The sequence below is a fragment of the Anopheles funestus genome, chromosome 3RL (assembly GCF_943734845.2).
Source record: "Anopheles funestus chromosome 3RL, idAnoFuneDA-416_04, whole genome shotgun sequence".
In the NCBI taxonomy this organism is placed as follows: Eukaryota; Metazoa; Arthropoda; class Insecta; order Diptera; family Culicidae; genus Anopheles; species Anopheles funestus.
The window spans coordinates 11919867-11936728 of record NC_064599.1 but is presented as its reverse complement, the minus strand read 5'-3'; the positions used below and the strand labels follow the sequence as shown (position 1 = coordinate 11936728).

Here is a 16862-nt window from a genome sequence, read left to right as displayed (position 1 = left end):
AAAATAATACGTTTTATTTAGTCATATGTCGCCATTTTGCTACCAAACCACTTTTCAATTGGAAACTTACCAGCTGTGGTGTCCAGCGAATCCAACAGTTCGTTCTTCAGAGCTTCAAGTTCTTCGTTAAGATCACGCTTTTGCTTTTCTGCCTTGGAACGAGCAAGCTTCTCGGCTTCCAGATCTTCCTGGATTTCGGCCAGTTGCGATTCGAGTTCGCGCTGTGTTTTCTGAGCCGCCGCCTTCGCTGCCGACTCTTCGTCGATGCGCACAAGTGTCTGTGCGAGTTCTTCTTCGCGTTTCACCAGCTGCTGCTGCATCTCCTCGATCTGCATGCGTCGTTCATTGATCTGCTCCTTCAAATCGGCTACTTCCGTTTCAATCTTTCGCTTCGAGCGATCCGCTTCCTGGCGCTGCTGGTGATCCTTCAAAAGGCGCTCCTCAAGCTCTGCGATCGTCGACTCGTGTTTCACCTTCAGCTTGGCAAGATGTTTCGCTTTCTCTTCTTCTTCAGCAAGCGTTTGAGACAGATCGTTGGCACGTTCCTCTAGCAGTTTCTTCTCCTTCACCAGTTTGTGATTCTGGTCTTCAATCAATGCTACGTCTTCTTCCATTTTCTTCAACTTTGCATCGAGTTGTACCTTCTCGAGCTGAAGCTTCTGACGCGCGGCTTCCTCCTCCTCTAGCTGCTCTTCCAGGTCCTGAATGTTGATTTGAAGTTTCTTCTTTTCGCTTGTCAGTGCGTTCACACGTTCCTCCTCTTCTTCGATGCGCGATTCGAGGTCCTGCATCAGTTCTTCAAGCTCCTGCTTACGAGCAACTAGACGAGCACGTCCTTCTTCCGCTTCGGCACACAGCTCTATTTCCGCTTGCAGTTGTTCGGCTAGATGTGTCTTCTCCTCCATCGCCTGTTGATATTTCTTCTCATACTCCTGAGAATTCTTCGACAAGTTCTCAAGCTTGTCGCGTATTTGACGTAGCTCATCTTCCTTTTGCACCAGCTTCTCCTCTTGCTTGGTTACCTCGAGCAACGGTTTCACTTTCGTGTACAGACGCCACCACTGCCAGTTGCGCAACTTCAGATAAGCGGCACAGTTGCGCTGAATAATACGAATCGCATTTAGCTGTTGTAGCCGTTTTTGATAATTACGGCGAGCAAGGAAACCGCGACAGAACGCTTGGAAGTTGACGATCAAGTCCGTAATCTTATAGTCACGTTCCTCCTCGAGATGAGCTAACACACCCGCACGGAAGAAGATCTTCGACTGGCCGATGCGATACAAATTACTGTCCAGTTCCAACGATTTGATCATCTGCTCGCAAGCCCGTTTGCCATCCATAAAACCTTTAGGAATGACGTTAGGCGTAAGTAGTTCGTACCGTTGTCGGAACTCTTGGAACGGAATGCGATTAGGGAAGCCCTGCCTGCAGATACGGATTCCCTCGAGCACACCGTTGCAGCGCAATTGATCCAACACAAGCGGTGCATCAATTTTTCCCGCACGCTTTTCGTGGTTCGGGATTATGCAGCGGACAAAATTCGGGTTCGTGTTGCGCAGCGTATCCATAAGCTTCGCGAGCTGCTCCTTGTACAGATGCGAAACGGTACGGAACATACCTTTGCGTGTTCGAGCACCGAACTGGGTGTCGGTGAGAGCCTGCTGTGCCATACCGACAATCTCAGCGTCCTTCCAAATCTGCACCACAAATGGATCCTGCGATGCTTGCAGCAAAGACACCACGTTTTCGTTCAGTGGGTCCATATTTTTCATCAACCATTTTGTCGCCGAGTAATCCACTTTGCCCGCGTAGTGAACGACAGCAAAGTCCGCCACACCTCTAAAGTCCGTCTTCATGAACTTCGGATGCATGGAATGAGCGGCGGCCAGCTTCTCCACAAACGATTTGTCGGTTGCCTTTGGGAACCAGCACTCCTCATCCAACAAAGCCATAATGCCGCCCGGTTTATCGATCAGATCAATCGTTGGCTGCAGGTCGAGCCCGAAATCGATGAACTTCCACTCGATGCCTTCACGCTGATATTCTTCCTGTTCGAGGATGAACATGGTGTGGTTGAAAAGTTGCTGGAGCTTTTCGTTCGTGTAGTTAATGCACAGCTGCTCGAACGAGTTCAGTTCGAATATTTCAAAACCAGCCATATCGAGAATACCGATGAACGAGGCACCCTGACGCTTGGTACGATCGAGTGATCGATTTATCCGATTTACCAGCCACTTGAACATCTTCTCGTAGCATGCCTTAGCGATCGCTTCCACGGCGAACTCTACCTGCTCCCGCGTCTGCGCCTTGGTCACAAAGTCTCGCCCAACCTTGATACGGGGCGTCAGGAATGCCTTCGTCATGTCCGTCACGCTCAGGCCAAGCAGATGCGCTATTTTCTGCGCCACCGTATTGTCAGGCAGCGTGGCTTGGTCCGAATTGCGCTCCTGCTTGAACGTCATCGAGCCGAACAGCAGCACCGCACTCACAATGCGGAAGATCGAATTAAAGTCCTCCGCTGTCATGCCCATAATGTTCATGCTCTTCACTGTGGCCTGGAATTCGGCATAATCATCCACTCCCGGTACCGGCAGCCCACCGTTGGACAAAAATGGATATGTCTTAACGTCGTCAAGGATGAAGCGCTCGCGTTGTTCGGGCGATGCGCCGGCCAGCAGCTGGTAGAAGATGTGGAATGTACGCTCATCTTTCGCCTGGCGAATGGCACGTGACTTCTCCAGCAGATACGTCTCGATGTTAGCTCCGGAAATGTAACCCGAAGCGTCAAAGTTTATCCGAATAAATTTGCCCTGCAGCGTAAACAAAATAAGCAATGCATTAAATAATGTATATGAATCGTCATTTAACAGTAATACTTACGAAACGAGACGAATTGTCATTTTTCACCGTCTTGGCATTACCGAACGCTTCCAGAATGGGATTTGCCTGAAGCAGCTGCTGCTCCAACTCGCCCTATTTTTTTAAATATAATACAGGAAATAGTAAGAGAAAATACGTATTTTAGCGGATCTTGGTTAAGAGGAGTTAAGCTTAGTGATATATATTTTTTGATTGATTTTAGCAACGGTTGTGTACACATACGCATTCAAATCCCAGTCAAATTACATTATCATTCCATCGCAAAAACACCAAATATTGATTAAAATATAAGAAAATTTATTATAGAGATGTTATCATCTCAATCATAGAAAAGAGTGGGAAGAGTTCGAATCGTGATCTCAAAAGGCCGATTTGTTGCGCTTCTTGAAGATTACGGTGTGTACACTCTATTATCTTGATCCATACTAAAACTACTTGCAATCATACGATATACCATAACCTACATCCACACCATGCGCGAAATTTATTTGCTAATGAAATAACCCATCCATCAAACCATTTCGTTGTCTCTATCTTTTCACCTATAACACATTCCTGTTGTAAATCAGATACTTTAATGATTGCAAAACAAAACAAAAAAAAACTCAACCCATTATGGACGCGATCGGGTGGAGGTTCGTACAGCGGCACTAACGAGATCATGACGACATTCCAACACCAAGAAGGAGGAAGCAGTAGGCGAGAAAACACTTACAGAGGAAAATAAATTGCAAATGAAATGCACCAAGAAAGGTAGACGCGCGAGATGATTTTATGAATCAATCGATAAAAACGTAATACAGCCATTAGTTGAAGTCAAACTGGGTAAAAGCGAGAGGATTTACGTTCTTAATACGTTAGAAGTTTCTCCCTGATTAGCTGTAGGAGCGACGCAAACGGAACAAAACCAAAATTACATGAAAAATGTACTCTAAACAACGAAAGCAAAACACTACATCCGAAAACAAGAGAAGGATAATGATGATACAAGATAATAAAAATAAATGAAAGCAATATTATATGATATTAGCAACGAGTTATTAAAATCAAAAGTTGTGTGTTATCAAAACAACGGCTAACTAACAAAAGAAGAGTGTAGTAAGTGCACATGAAAGCAACGCATAACAGTGCAAAAAACATTTACTATTTACTATATACTTTACCGATAAACTCGTGTGGTGACCACCCTTTTAGTGTTTTGATTTTAGCCCACCGACGAAACCACACGGCATTTGTTGGATGAGAGAGGTGCGAATGAAGCAGATGATGATTGCGATTATTTGAAAAAACGACGGTCGTACGATTTGTATTTTTAAAAACACCAGATATTCAAGAACCACGTGATTAATTGACGCAATTGACCAGAACGTTTAAAACAAAGGTGTTCACAGTCAAAGCATAAGGCACGCACACCCATTTGGAGTTTTTGGTAGCGGAATTTTGAGTAGCGTATAAGCGCGTTCGTATTGAACAAGTCGATAAATATTAACGGAAGCATTTTGGATGACGATTGGCAAATAGGTGGACGGTGATGAATTTGTTGCAGTAAAGGTGACGAAGGTGCCAAACATTGATTTAGTTTTATATTAGGACCAAGAGTTTTAGCAAAGATTGCACAATTTTGTAGTGTTGATTTCAAATGGATGGCATGTTGACATTTAAAAAAGAGAAAAAAGAGAAAAATCACAATCATATATTGTTTTTTTGAGAAAATAATTCACAATTTTGAGAAAATGGAAGTGAAATAAGTAAAACGTAAAGAAATTTAGAAAAACAAATTGAAGGTAATGTTGAAGTGAAATTAAATGTTAAAGAAAACATTAAAATAGTGATAAAACTTCACTCAGAAAAGCAAAAGGGATGGACATAAACAAATATATAAACAAAACAAAACAAAATACTTACGATGATAAGTGCTGGCGTTGGTGTCTAATGTGTTTGAAACATCCTCCAGAGGATACAAAACACCAAGGCAACACATCGTTAGTTCCACATTACGACGTTTTGCGACGATATCAGCAGCAGCAGTGGCAGGATGAATGTGATGCAGCAAAATGCGATAATCGAGCATAATAACAAATATTTGCATGGGCACGCATGGACATTTATGTATTTATGTCGTTAGCGAATCAACATCAGAATGGCGATCAAAATACAGCGGAACGTAACGTGCGGAAAGGGATGATTAAATTTAAGAATTCACAATATGATTCAGTTACATGAAATGGGAAAAAAATAAAGAAAAAAGAGAAATGAATTAGCTAAAAAATATGAAACTAACATAATAGGTTGTTAAGACTGAAAATTAAAAGAAACTAATTAGGCAAAAAGGATGATACACTTTTAGCAAAACGACGTTTTCAACTAAAAGAGCATATGATTGTAAAATACATTATAACAAAACAATAGCGCATTAGCAAACCCAGCGGTATTGGCTCGAAACGACGAAGTTTAGTTGGTCTTTGTGCGACAATTGGGTTCCCTGGGTGCAATTCTCAATAATATCGTGTCCTTCCTCATGTTGGCCTAACGACCGTACAGGTCATGCCGGTCATTTCTGGCTTACTAGACTTATTTTTACCACGTAGCCGGACGTCACTCCTTGCTAGAGGAGAAGGATCCGGATGGGATTTAATACTCGGTCCTGTCGTAAGAAACCAGCGCCGTTTATACACCAACGAATTTTTAGCCATTTTGACGTAGTGTATCTTGATGATTACTTATTTGCAACACATACACACACATATGACCCGGATTTTACAGTAACAGTGGAGACAGCGCGCCCCTTCTGGCTAGTCGCTGGTTTTCCTCCAACAGACCAAATACGGGAACTACTCAACAAACGAGAAAACAATAATCACTAGTTTCAAAAGAACGGGGGTCACCACATCAGCCTCAGCAATCAGCATAACAGTTCGCAATGTTTCGACCTCCTTAATACCGTCCCAAGTTTCTTGGTAGAGAAGGAACAGGGGGTTCTCTCTTGTCAGTGTAATTAATAATATTTAATAAAAATCAACAGCTACCCATTTTTGGCACAGGCGTCCTCGATGCATAACGCATACACAGATTTCTGCAACATATCAAGCCGCGGTCATAAGGAGGTTTCGTGGTTGAAAAGATCCAACGTCTATCATGGAAGAGGAGGGCACATGTACCGAAAACTCGACTGCTTACACGTTTTGGAGGCAGTGAGACATTGCGACTTTCGATATTTTATCACCTACTGTATCAGGGCTCTCCTTCATCCTCCAAATTCCTCCATTTTTCCGTTTTCGTCTGGCCCTTTCGGCTGCTATTCCACCGTTCACCGGGCGAGAGTTGGTGGTGGGGTGTTCGTGTGACCGGTTTTTGTTTATATAATTCGCACCATATTGGGCGTGATAGAATGGATTACAGCACCCGCACGATTGAAGAGAGCCCTGTTCTCCGTGCTGTTCCTTTCTTTTACAACACGCCACACAAACACACTAAGGGCACAAACGTAGCACAACGCCTTTTATAGAATCCTGTCCAGCGGGGTACAAGAAGAGTGGCTAGTGGTTGGGAAATTTTTTGCGGTTTTAACCGCCTTTCCTGCCACATTACCACGTCCACCTTAGCGTTCCTATTGATCATTGAGGTTTGGCAGGGGCTTTTTCTTACAACAGTAACCTTTTTTTTCTTTTTTATGCCATTCTGCATCACTACAAGTTTAACATAGTTTCTGAGGGAATCGCGTTTTTGTGCATTTGGTACATAATAGTTGATGCTGTTGCTGTCGTCATTCATCACATTCGATTACCGATTAGCGATCGCTGCTGACAGCATCTATGAACAGTCAATCAGAGACAGCAGTTTGGGTTTTTTTAGTTTTCATTCAATAAATATAATCCTTCCAGTGGTTGGCAAAAAATTTGTAGATTGTATCACGTTGCCAGATATAGGTTGGCAAATTGTGTGTAGAGGAAGCTATGGCTACGTCGAGATATAAAACCGTCAAGGTTTAGCAATCTTACCAGATCAAGCTATACGCAACCAGAGAGTTCGTGTTTTATCAAAAGTTGAAATCTACTGTACTTGACTATAGAAATAATCTATTTCTCTCTCTGTTAATGCCGCCCTCACAATGTATGATCTACAAAAGAAGGTTATCTCCTTCTTCATGAGACCTATAAAAGGAACCACAGAGCAGTGAGACAAAAAATCGTTAATGAATTGCTTACAGCAACGCAGCGCTGTTACAATGAACATGTTCATTTCATGATTGGAGGTCCGTACAGCCATCCAAAGCCAATATGTCGCACATTCGACGACGGTCAATTATATTTTCATATTGCCGTGTCCTCAATTTTTGCCCATGGAGCTTTATGGACGCTTTAACCGAGCGTCTGACTTAGTGCCAACCACGTTCGACTATTCGGCTTCCAAATATGGGCTTTTTTAAGCCTACAAACCCCCCCATACCGAACACTTTTTGCACACCAGGGCATTTTGTATCGCTTTTTCCCATTTGCGAATTCGTATAAAAGATCTGAACGATAAGCATATAGTACCGAAGAAGGAAAAAACAAGGATCCACCATCAAAAAGGGGGAAAGCGCCTGTAACGGATACCTTCTTCTTCGCCTCCCTCTCAACAGTCGGGACAGGGTAAATTTATGTTTCAATCTGTGTTTTTCGTCCAAACAAGGATATTTTCATTTTTTTACACCCTTTCCTAAAGAAAATTGCTCATTTTAAGGTGCTGTGTGTGATTCGATTTCGATTTCTTAGGGCAAACCAGCACACCGAAAATGGTAAATAAAACTGACTCCACATTCGTAAATTGCCCCTTTTTTGGCGCTGGTGGTTAAGTGATCGAACATTTGATTAACCTCCTCTATGAGGATGGACTGCGGCGGGGAGTTGTGTATTGCAGACAATTTTATAGCGACGTCATATTTGCTATTGAAGTGCAATTTCATGCATATTGTACATCTTATTTCCATTTGCGAAAACTGGGACACTATAAACTACGATCATTTGCGATCAATTAACACTAGACCACCGGAGTTATGGATTTCCGATCCTTCGTAACTACTGCTGCTTTTGCATTCATTTAGTAAGGCGCGTCGTGAATCTCACCACACATCGCGATCGATCTGGCAAGTTCATGTCATAATTGAGTTCACTCTGGCTGCTCCATTTACTGCGACGCGAAAACAGAAGAAATCAAAACGAGCTCGAGCAATTGATCGATCGCTTGCAACAGCACCCTTGTGTCAACAGGCTTTCAGGGTGGGTGTGTGTGTGTGTGTGATCATCGACAGTAAACGAAGGGAAAGACAGAAAAAAACACGATCGCATGTCGCGTGATGGATCTGTTCTATGCTCTTCTGCACACCGCCACACCATGATCTCACCAGAACGAGATTCAATTACCGTCGTACTTGTGCTGCTGCAAACCCCGGAATGCAACGACATGTAGGGTATTTAATGGTAATTTTTCCGCTAATCATAAAGACACACGCCGTAAGGGGCGAGTACGTATGAGGAATGGTGTACCGACCAACCGAGCTCGTTCATTTCCATTAGAGTGCGATAATTAATAATTAATTAATTTCTTCCTCCACTGCTTGCTACCGGAGGAAGATTTACGCATTTACATGTACAAACAAGTGGAATCTGACAAATGGAGGCGTGATCAGCGCTATGATGATCTGAGCACTTAGTCTCACAAAAAATGGGAAACTGAAACCGAACCACAAAACGCGTAGCTGTAATTGTTTCGTACTATGTACAGGTCAACCTATTTGCCTTAACAAAAGTACTACACGTTAGTTAATATCTTGCATTCGGCAAACCAACATTCACCAAGTGTTATCCCCATTTTGGAACGTAAACCTTTCAGTCCACAAACGGGTATATAGCAGCACTGCGTGTGACTATGATTTTTTCGTCCATACATGGACATCGATTTGATGTCATTGCACCGCGACAGTTTGGGAAGGTGCAGTCAAAATGGCGCATTCATTTTTGACGATCCCCTCTCGCTGTCGCGTTATGGGGTTCGGTGGTTTATGGGCATTCCATTTTATTCATCCCAGAAGAAGTCAGACGTTGGTGCACGCTTGACCCACATATTTTCGATGCTATAACATGCACTCAACAAAACACCATATGGTCAATATTGTAAGCATTTCCTCCACACGGAAAATCCGATCCCTGCTGGTGAAGGAATGGGTGATGCACCAATGGACGACACCTACCGCGACGGATCCCTTCGGTTTCGATGCAGCGACGTACGCTAAATACTGGATAACTTTCTTTGTGTTCTCGGTTTTACCCGCGCCCGACTCGCCAGTGCAAAGAATTGATTGATCCTCTCGATCTGCAATAAAAAGGGAGACAAAATAAAGGAAATGAAAATTGTGCATTCTAATTTAAACTAGGAAAACATTGCAAGTAATGAATATGGCATCCTTCAAGACAAACAAGTTCGCAACAAACGGATATGTTTGTGTGTTTAAACTATTCGCACGACGAGCTCGTTTATCAGCTTGACATGTTTGTAAATGACATTCCTAACTGGCGCACGATCGGCTTATCGTCTGGCGAAGATGATGCGCAAGGTTACTTCGTGAGCCTCTGTTTACTCTCCGTTAGCTGGGAATGGCTGCGTTTGATTATGTGTGTAACGTCAAGATCATCGCAATTCTTCGCCGAGAGCTTCATCCAGCTTAACCAACAGAATGTAGATCAACTATCGGTTCTTAGCAATGGCTACCACATATGGACTCACTGCCCTCTATAGAATTCGCTTCCATAAGCATGTTTTCCTGGACGACCGCTTTTCAATTTCAAACAGCGGCTAATAGACTTGTTGACGTTGTGGTTCGATCGTGAACGAAGCTTGGAGACATGTGAGTACACTACGAATAGCAAAAAAAAAACGCAAATGTCCACACGAAACATATGTTTCGCAAAACGACATCTCAATGCTCGATTGAGGCACATACAGATCCGTTGAGCTCGCTGGTTGGATTTCTCGTCTACGTTTGACGCTACCATAGATGGTCATCTTTGACTCGTTTTTTTACAACTTCTCGCGACCTCATTAAGTCATTTGACTAGTGGACCACACAAAAAATACTGTCATCGAACCTGTCCTCTTTCATTCCTCCTCCAAAACGCGGTACAGAATTCACATTCGCATTCACTGAAAGAGCTTTACCGGACTACACCTCTCTAATATAGCTATGCAAATCGAGAGATGCCCAAAATGGAATTCACCCTCTCGTACCTTTATCCTCCACTCGTTAGTGTTCCCACCTTAAGTCATCAGATGTCTACTAATTGCTATGTGTGCTGAAGATTGATTAATTGCACGACAAAAAGGTCACAACTAAAGGAAATTATCAAGCTCTGTGTGAGCTGTCCCTAGCCCAGTATCCTGAGTCAATTGACGTAGGGCTATCTCAGATCACTGGTTAATTTAAATGTTTCAACAGCTCACTACCATCTTGGCTACGATTGATCTCTCCTATCGTCTACTAAAAATCTTCAAACGATTACATTGGAAGCAGCTTATGAATGTCGAGCACTCTAGAATCTGTGACTTATTTGGTAATTTTCAGTCAACTGCATCGAAGCATCGACCACAGAGTTCGTGATTGGTCATTTAAAGGCCGGTGCATTCGCAACATTCCATTTCGTCTAGTTCATGCAGAGAAGTGTCAATACTAATTTTCCCTGGTCGAAAACTCACTAAACTCTAGTCATGCCTTTGAATGATCTGCACCTCAATTAAATACAAACCATCAAGATCGTTCACATAACACTATATTGCTAATTTCAACTTCTCTTTGCAAACTGTCATAGCTAATTTTTGTATCTATCTTACATTTATTTTAAGGACTCCTTTCTTAACCTAGGGATTATATTTTAAAACCTTTTTATTGTATAATGCGACTTACGTTTCTTTTTTATGCTGCTTGATATCTTTAACCAATGTAAACATTCAGGGAAGTAAAATTTTACTGTTAACAGGGTTGCAGATGAATAAATACATCACTATGCCATTTCCTATCTGTAGCAACGATCGCAACACAAATTATCGAGGTGTGTGGATACTCGAGGCGTGTGGTCGTGGAAACACGACAATTTACATTGCCACGCCACTGTGAGTAGCAAGGCAGAAGAAAGCAACGAAGATGTAGCGGAAGTACACACAAACTGGCGGGAAATGCGTCCGATGCCAAGGTGAGTGAAACTGATGCTATATAATTATTAGTGTGCTACACATTTCGAGCTGAAAATAGTTCTACGATGAATCAGAGTGTGTTGTTACAACCCTTCATGCAACTAATCCAGTTTGGCACTGGTTAGTTTGCGTAATTTAAGATTAAAATTACAAAAAAAATCGCTTCAATTCGCTTCGCTACATGGATTATTGGTGAATTCTGGCTGAATAGTCGATCGTCGACACATGTCTCATTCGTACCTTATGACGATTGAAAACATATTTCATATAATTAACGACAAACGATACATACTTAAGATTGCAAATCAAACTTGAAATATTAGCATTATTACTAAAAAAAGCCAAAGACTGCATGCTGTATCGATCATCCTGCTTCGTATGTATATTTTAGCGATCTCTATATGGATATGTGGCAATACGAATATTTATTGGCTGTCGGATATGGCAAGCGTATCCGAAAAATCAACTCACTTTTTACTCAATATGGAAACTGCATCCGCCTTTTCTTGAAGAAGTATTGCTGCCGAATGTTTAAAAATCCCCTTGTGTAACGTAAAAAAGGGGGGTTTAAAATGTGAGCCCAAAACCACACAAAATTTACGCCCTGACACACATATGTTGGCCCCCATGTCAAGGATAATCGACGGAGATAACATTCGCAAAAGGCTTTCTCAACCCGTACGTTCCACCCGGGGGTAACTTCCTTTGGAATTCGACCCTTCTGCGATACGTCTCATTTAGGCCCGTAAATTCCGGTCGCCTTGCGCTAAGTGCACTAGGTATATACGACGTCTTCTCCGAAAATAAGATACGCGCATATCGTGTGAGTGCAATTATCCGACCGAGCGCGAGTCGATATCAACATCGTACGATCGTCTTTTTCTTGTGTGCTTGTGTGCACACTGATGGTGAACGATGACCGAATGAACACAATTTAATTACAGTGTCCTCCTTTTAGCGCTGACAGCTCCTCCTCCCTCAATCGTGCGACAAACGTTAATCCATGGATAGCCGTAGCAAGAGATGAGGCAACACCAATCACTACGGCGATGGCTTTTTGCCTGAGAAGCAATTAACTTACTTCATGATACTTGACCACATGTTCGCAACATACTAAAAAACTTAATAAAAAGGATGATATTTTTGTCTTAATCTTAATCGATCGATCGTATGATATTTTTTCCTGTTACTATGTCAGATCTTAGAGACTTGCTGATTAATTTCATCCTACCTGCCACTAACTAACTTTTCCCCTATTTAGGTAATCATACAGCTATTCCTTCTATTCCAATTACTCTCTTTACAAAACGGCTTAATTAGTGCGAAATTACTTCGTGCGCCATGTTCTAACAATATCTTGGCCCTTAGTTATCAACAATTACCACTAATCGGTACCATGAACATGCGCGCTGCAACCTCCCTATATTCGCCATAAACACGAGGAGAAAAGCATCATAACAACCACGTACCTTGAAGCATCGATCTATAGGCGGTGTCTGTGATCGCGAATACGTGTGGTGGCACTTCGTGCCGTTTGATGCCTTTGTATTTCTCCATGATCTTCTCGGTGTAGATAGGCAGCTTCTTGTACGGGTTCACCACTACGCAGAACAGACCCGAGTATGTCTGAAACGAAACAGGAAATAGAAATGAATTAATACATATTTGACATATTAGCTATATCTTTAATAGACAACAAGGATCGCTTAGGTTGAAAAGATGTGGATAAACAAATCCATGGCGCCACACTGTACCACCTTTCTCGTTCATTCATCATTCACCGTTACCTCTATAAATATGCAAACTATCAAACCAATTCTTGCCTAGATGACCATGTCTTTTCGCTAGCTTAGTCGAATATAAAAACCAGACTCAACAGAGAATGTTGTAAAACATTTCATACATCCATAAAGTGTGAATATCCCGGACATCCCACCGTTTTCATCAACGACACATTATTTTCGTCGCCAGCAAATGAATGCCATTTCTTAGATCGACCATTTCACATGCCAAAACATTTGTTGAGAGTTTCTTTATGTAAAACCGTTCTTACCTCCCACCTAGGGACGGACAAGAGTGTCTTTAGATTTATCACCAAAAACATCCTCAAGCGAGGACGTTATTCAAGTTTAATTTATATACCTCCTTTAAGCGCGATTAGACACTCATCTTTTAGGTTCAAAAAATCAACACCAACGGGAAATATAGAGCTCACTTGATACAGGATAGTAATAACAAGAATTGGAATGTTCCAAATTTAGCAAATCTACACATAAATACCAATACTTTGAACACCACTGGAGGTGGCGTTCGTCTTGCTCGAGTGCCATCTCCATCGTTAGGTTGTTTTTGTTTATGATGGATAATTATAGCGCCAACACTGTGCAGTGCATGCAGTTCCAATTTAACGCACGATGATGCTCTACGAATAGCAGCGCACACCTTGAGTAACGCGCTCTGATGGTGAGGGAGAAACAAATAAGCGAATCTTGAAATAAGTGTGCAAATACTTTTAATTAACCTGCCCTCCCTGGTACAACGGTTCAAAGGCCGAGATCGCAAAATACCTAACACATCAACTCGAGTAATTTGGCAATTACGTTGAATACGTCATACAGAACCAAAAAAAGGTTATATTTTTACAGCAAAGCACAAAGTGTAAGCATTTCCTCTTCAATTACATTTATTAAAGTGAATCATAAATTCGAACGATTGATTCGTTTTTGTGACCCATCGCATAAGAATCCGTCGTTTTCTTTGAGACACATTACTTATCATCAAAACCAATCTTATCAGCGCCTGTTTGTCTAATTAGTGGCAATAGCGGAACGATGAATCGTTGATTGGAAATAGCCCCTCGAATGATTGCCTGTATATGCCATCGTGCAGACTATATCAAAGCCTCATTTGACGCTTCATTATCTTCAACGTCAATCTGTTTTTTAAAACACACGACTATCGTTTTGGTAATAAAATCAAAAACAGAAAATAAAACTACTCCCAGCCGACGGGCATTGGGTTTACAATTATGCAAATTAAACCATACATAAGTAAAAACTTTGTACAGAGAAAAGGAATATCTCCCGCCTTTTTAGTGTTCCGGTCTCTTTGCCGGTTGAGTTTGTTTTGCAAACAGAGTCACTATAAGCACCTACATCATGATCATCATCAAAAACTGATTGCTACCGCAAACTTTCGGCCTACACAGTGTTTGTGTTGCTGATGTTGGAGCTGTTGGTGCGTTTACGACCACGATTAACAAACAGAGAATGCACATATGTGGTACAGATGCAGCATGAAGCCTTTCAGTTAAGATGATATGTACAGCAAAAAGAGCACAAGAACGAATTTCTTTTTTGGTGCTCTAGTTGTGCCTTAAGTATATCCAAATCAATCTAATATTGTATAGAAGAATACAAAAATTATCATATCATAACTTAGAATTAATATAATGCATAAACAGTCAAATGTCTCTACGAATGTGCGAGTCTCTTCTCGAGAATTGTCCCAACATATCTTGTCCGTCGATTCATAGCACAGAGTCGAGATCTCGTTTCACCCATTACATCTTATTAGTGCGGTTAAATTGATCAATAAAAACTACCCTGCAGGAAGATATCAATCGCGTGGTCGCATTCTATTTAGCCTACGGTATCAAAGCGAGAGTCATAAAACAGAAGAAAGTCGTCGCACCATCGATCCAGATGACACAGAGCGGTGGGAAGAAAGATGAAGAGTGCACGCCTGGGTCTCGCCTCTCCATAGGTATTGAAGGAACTCCGCGCTTTATTTGGAGTGTTGTGTGATGTCCATTTTATGACATTTCCCAAGCACACACAAACAATAACACATTCTGAGCGATCATACATTATGAATGTAATGGTTGTGATTTTGGTTTGAGAAGTTTAGCGTTAAATATCCTCAAAGGTGGCAAAAATTCTTCCAAAAAATGAATAACAAACAGCCTGATCTTTCCCAGTGCCTTCGGCATATTCTTTTTCTCGTAGAAATTCGATGTCCACATTGTATCCATATCCGTTGTTGTATTTGTTAGATAGTTCTCAAGACTCCACAATACAACCTCAATGACAGCTCCGAAAGTAGATCTTGAACCTGTTTCACACAGCTACAGCTCAACACATTCCTAACGATCTCCTTCCTGGGCAGGGGGTCTTCAGGCAACGGACTCCAGAACTAAGCACGATGCCAAAAATATTAAACCCACGGGGCCTGAGTTCGGAACAGCGAAGATTTTGCAGCTTATTGGCAAACCTGAAACGGGCCTACGGAAGCCACTCTGGTGAAGCTTCCGCATGCCAGTGTGTGGGTGTCGGTTGTTCAACTTTGTGCCAAGAGTAGGCTCATACTCATACCTACAGAGAAAAAGCCACAGGAAGAAATAAACCGGCCAAGCAAGTTGACACCATTGATGAAGATCGGACCATTGCGCGGTCGCCGCTGGTGGTACTCACTTAAGAAAATCTTCTTATCCAGTTCTCCTGCTCTCTCTCTCCAGAGACTGAAGATAATGTGCGTGAGTGCAAAGACAAACCGCCATTATATCCCCACGAAACAAAAACGAAATAAGAAACAACGTGGAATGAGAGACCGCGAAGGAGAGAGAGACCCATCGGATGGGAAATTATTACGCAGCACATTAGAAGTATGCTTCACAAAAACCCACAGTATCTCCTCACTTGAACTCTCTTTCATTCGGAATTCGGCGCTGGAATTCGTTACTGGCGCTGGAATTCGTTACTGCCCCACTGCCAAGGGTACAAGGCACGTATTCAAGGTCACTGGTTGTCCGGTCCGCAACTATGGCAAAAGTTCGCTTGGAGGTATCTTGGAACGCGCGCCCGTTATTGAGTGATGATTCCAGCGATCGTGTTTCGATCGATAGACGATACGTCATGGCAGTTCCTGCCTGAGCAATTTTAATTCTGGGGGTAGGTGTGGTTGTGTTGTGTGAATTCCCAGTACGGTCTATCCCCTAATAGTACCTCGCCTGAAGACGAACAGGATGTAAGTTCAACTTCGTGATAAGCATCCACTAACGCTAAAGCAATACTTTGGCAAGAAAGTCGCACAAAGAAAGATGAGGGAGAACGATGTACTTGATTGATGATCGAGTTTGCAAATATGGCCCTCAAGGAATGTTGCTTTCCTTGCGTGGAATGCTAATTGACGATCGTAAGTCATCGTGGTGCTAACTTGCGCATATTTTTCGATTAGAACAACTCAGTTAAGAGAGGGAGGTAGCGCAAAGATGGTTTGATAGACACTTTATTACGTTCGGAAAAGCCATCCTTCATTCACCTCAGCTATTCTGTCGATGTTTCTAATACCATCTAATGGAGGGCATCACACGACGACGACACATTCGAAAGCGTGGTTGGATGATTCATCGAGTCGGCAGTCACTTCGGTGACAAAGGCAGTTGGCAACGAACATGCCACTCTAAGCGAAAAAGAAACAAAGGACTAGATAGAGCGAGAGCGGCCAGTGTGGACAAGTTTACCACCAGTAAACCCGTCAAGTATCACTGCGTCTGATTTTAACAGTATCATCTTCATCACAACCTCGATGCAAATAAAGACGAGAGCGTTTGGGGATATCGAAGCGTGGTGGCACGTGTGGTAATGTATACAATGCGAATAATTATAAAACTCGCGCCCCGTCTGCGTCATGGTCAATTGCAAACCGCACACAAGCTTCGTATCGCACAGATCATCATACCCTCTTCTGCACCATTCCGG

At 42.3% G+C, this 16862-nt stretch overlaps 1 protein-coding gene across 10 annotated transcripts in view; it reads right to left on the bottom strand.

The window, feature by feature from the left end:
* Positions 1-16862, bottom strand: part of LOC125771419 (myosin heavy chain, non-muscle) — a 42128-nt gene that overhangs the window by 5960 nt on the left and 19306 nt on the right. For 8 of the 10 annotated variants that reach the window (XR_007419309.1, XM_049442014.1, XM_049442010.1 and 5 more), the window contains exons 4-9: positions 12573-12729; positions 9110-9231; positions 4786-4809; positions 4044-4067; positions 2881-2973; positions 71-2810 (exon numbers count right to left, since the gene is read on the bottom strand). Coding sequence is in view for 9 of the 10 variants with exons in the window: in XM_049442014.1 (XP_049297971.1) it covers positions 71-2810; positions 2881-2973; positions 4044-4067; positions 4786-4809; positions 9110-9231; positions 12573-12729 (3160 nt within the window). In the remaining variant the exon portion in view is untranslated. The remainder of the gene's footprint in view (positions 1-70; positions 2811-2880; positions 2974-4043; positions 4068-4785; positions 4810-9109; positions 9232-12572; positions 12730-16862) is intronic. The other 2 variants (XM_049442015.1, XM_049442016.1) reach the window with 2 other exon arrangements.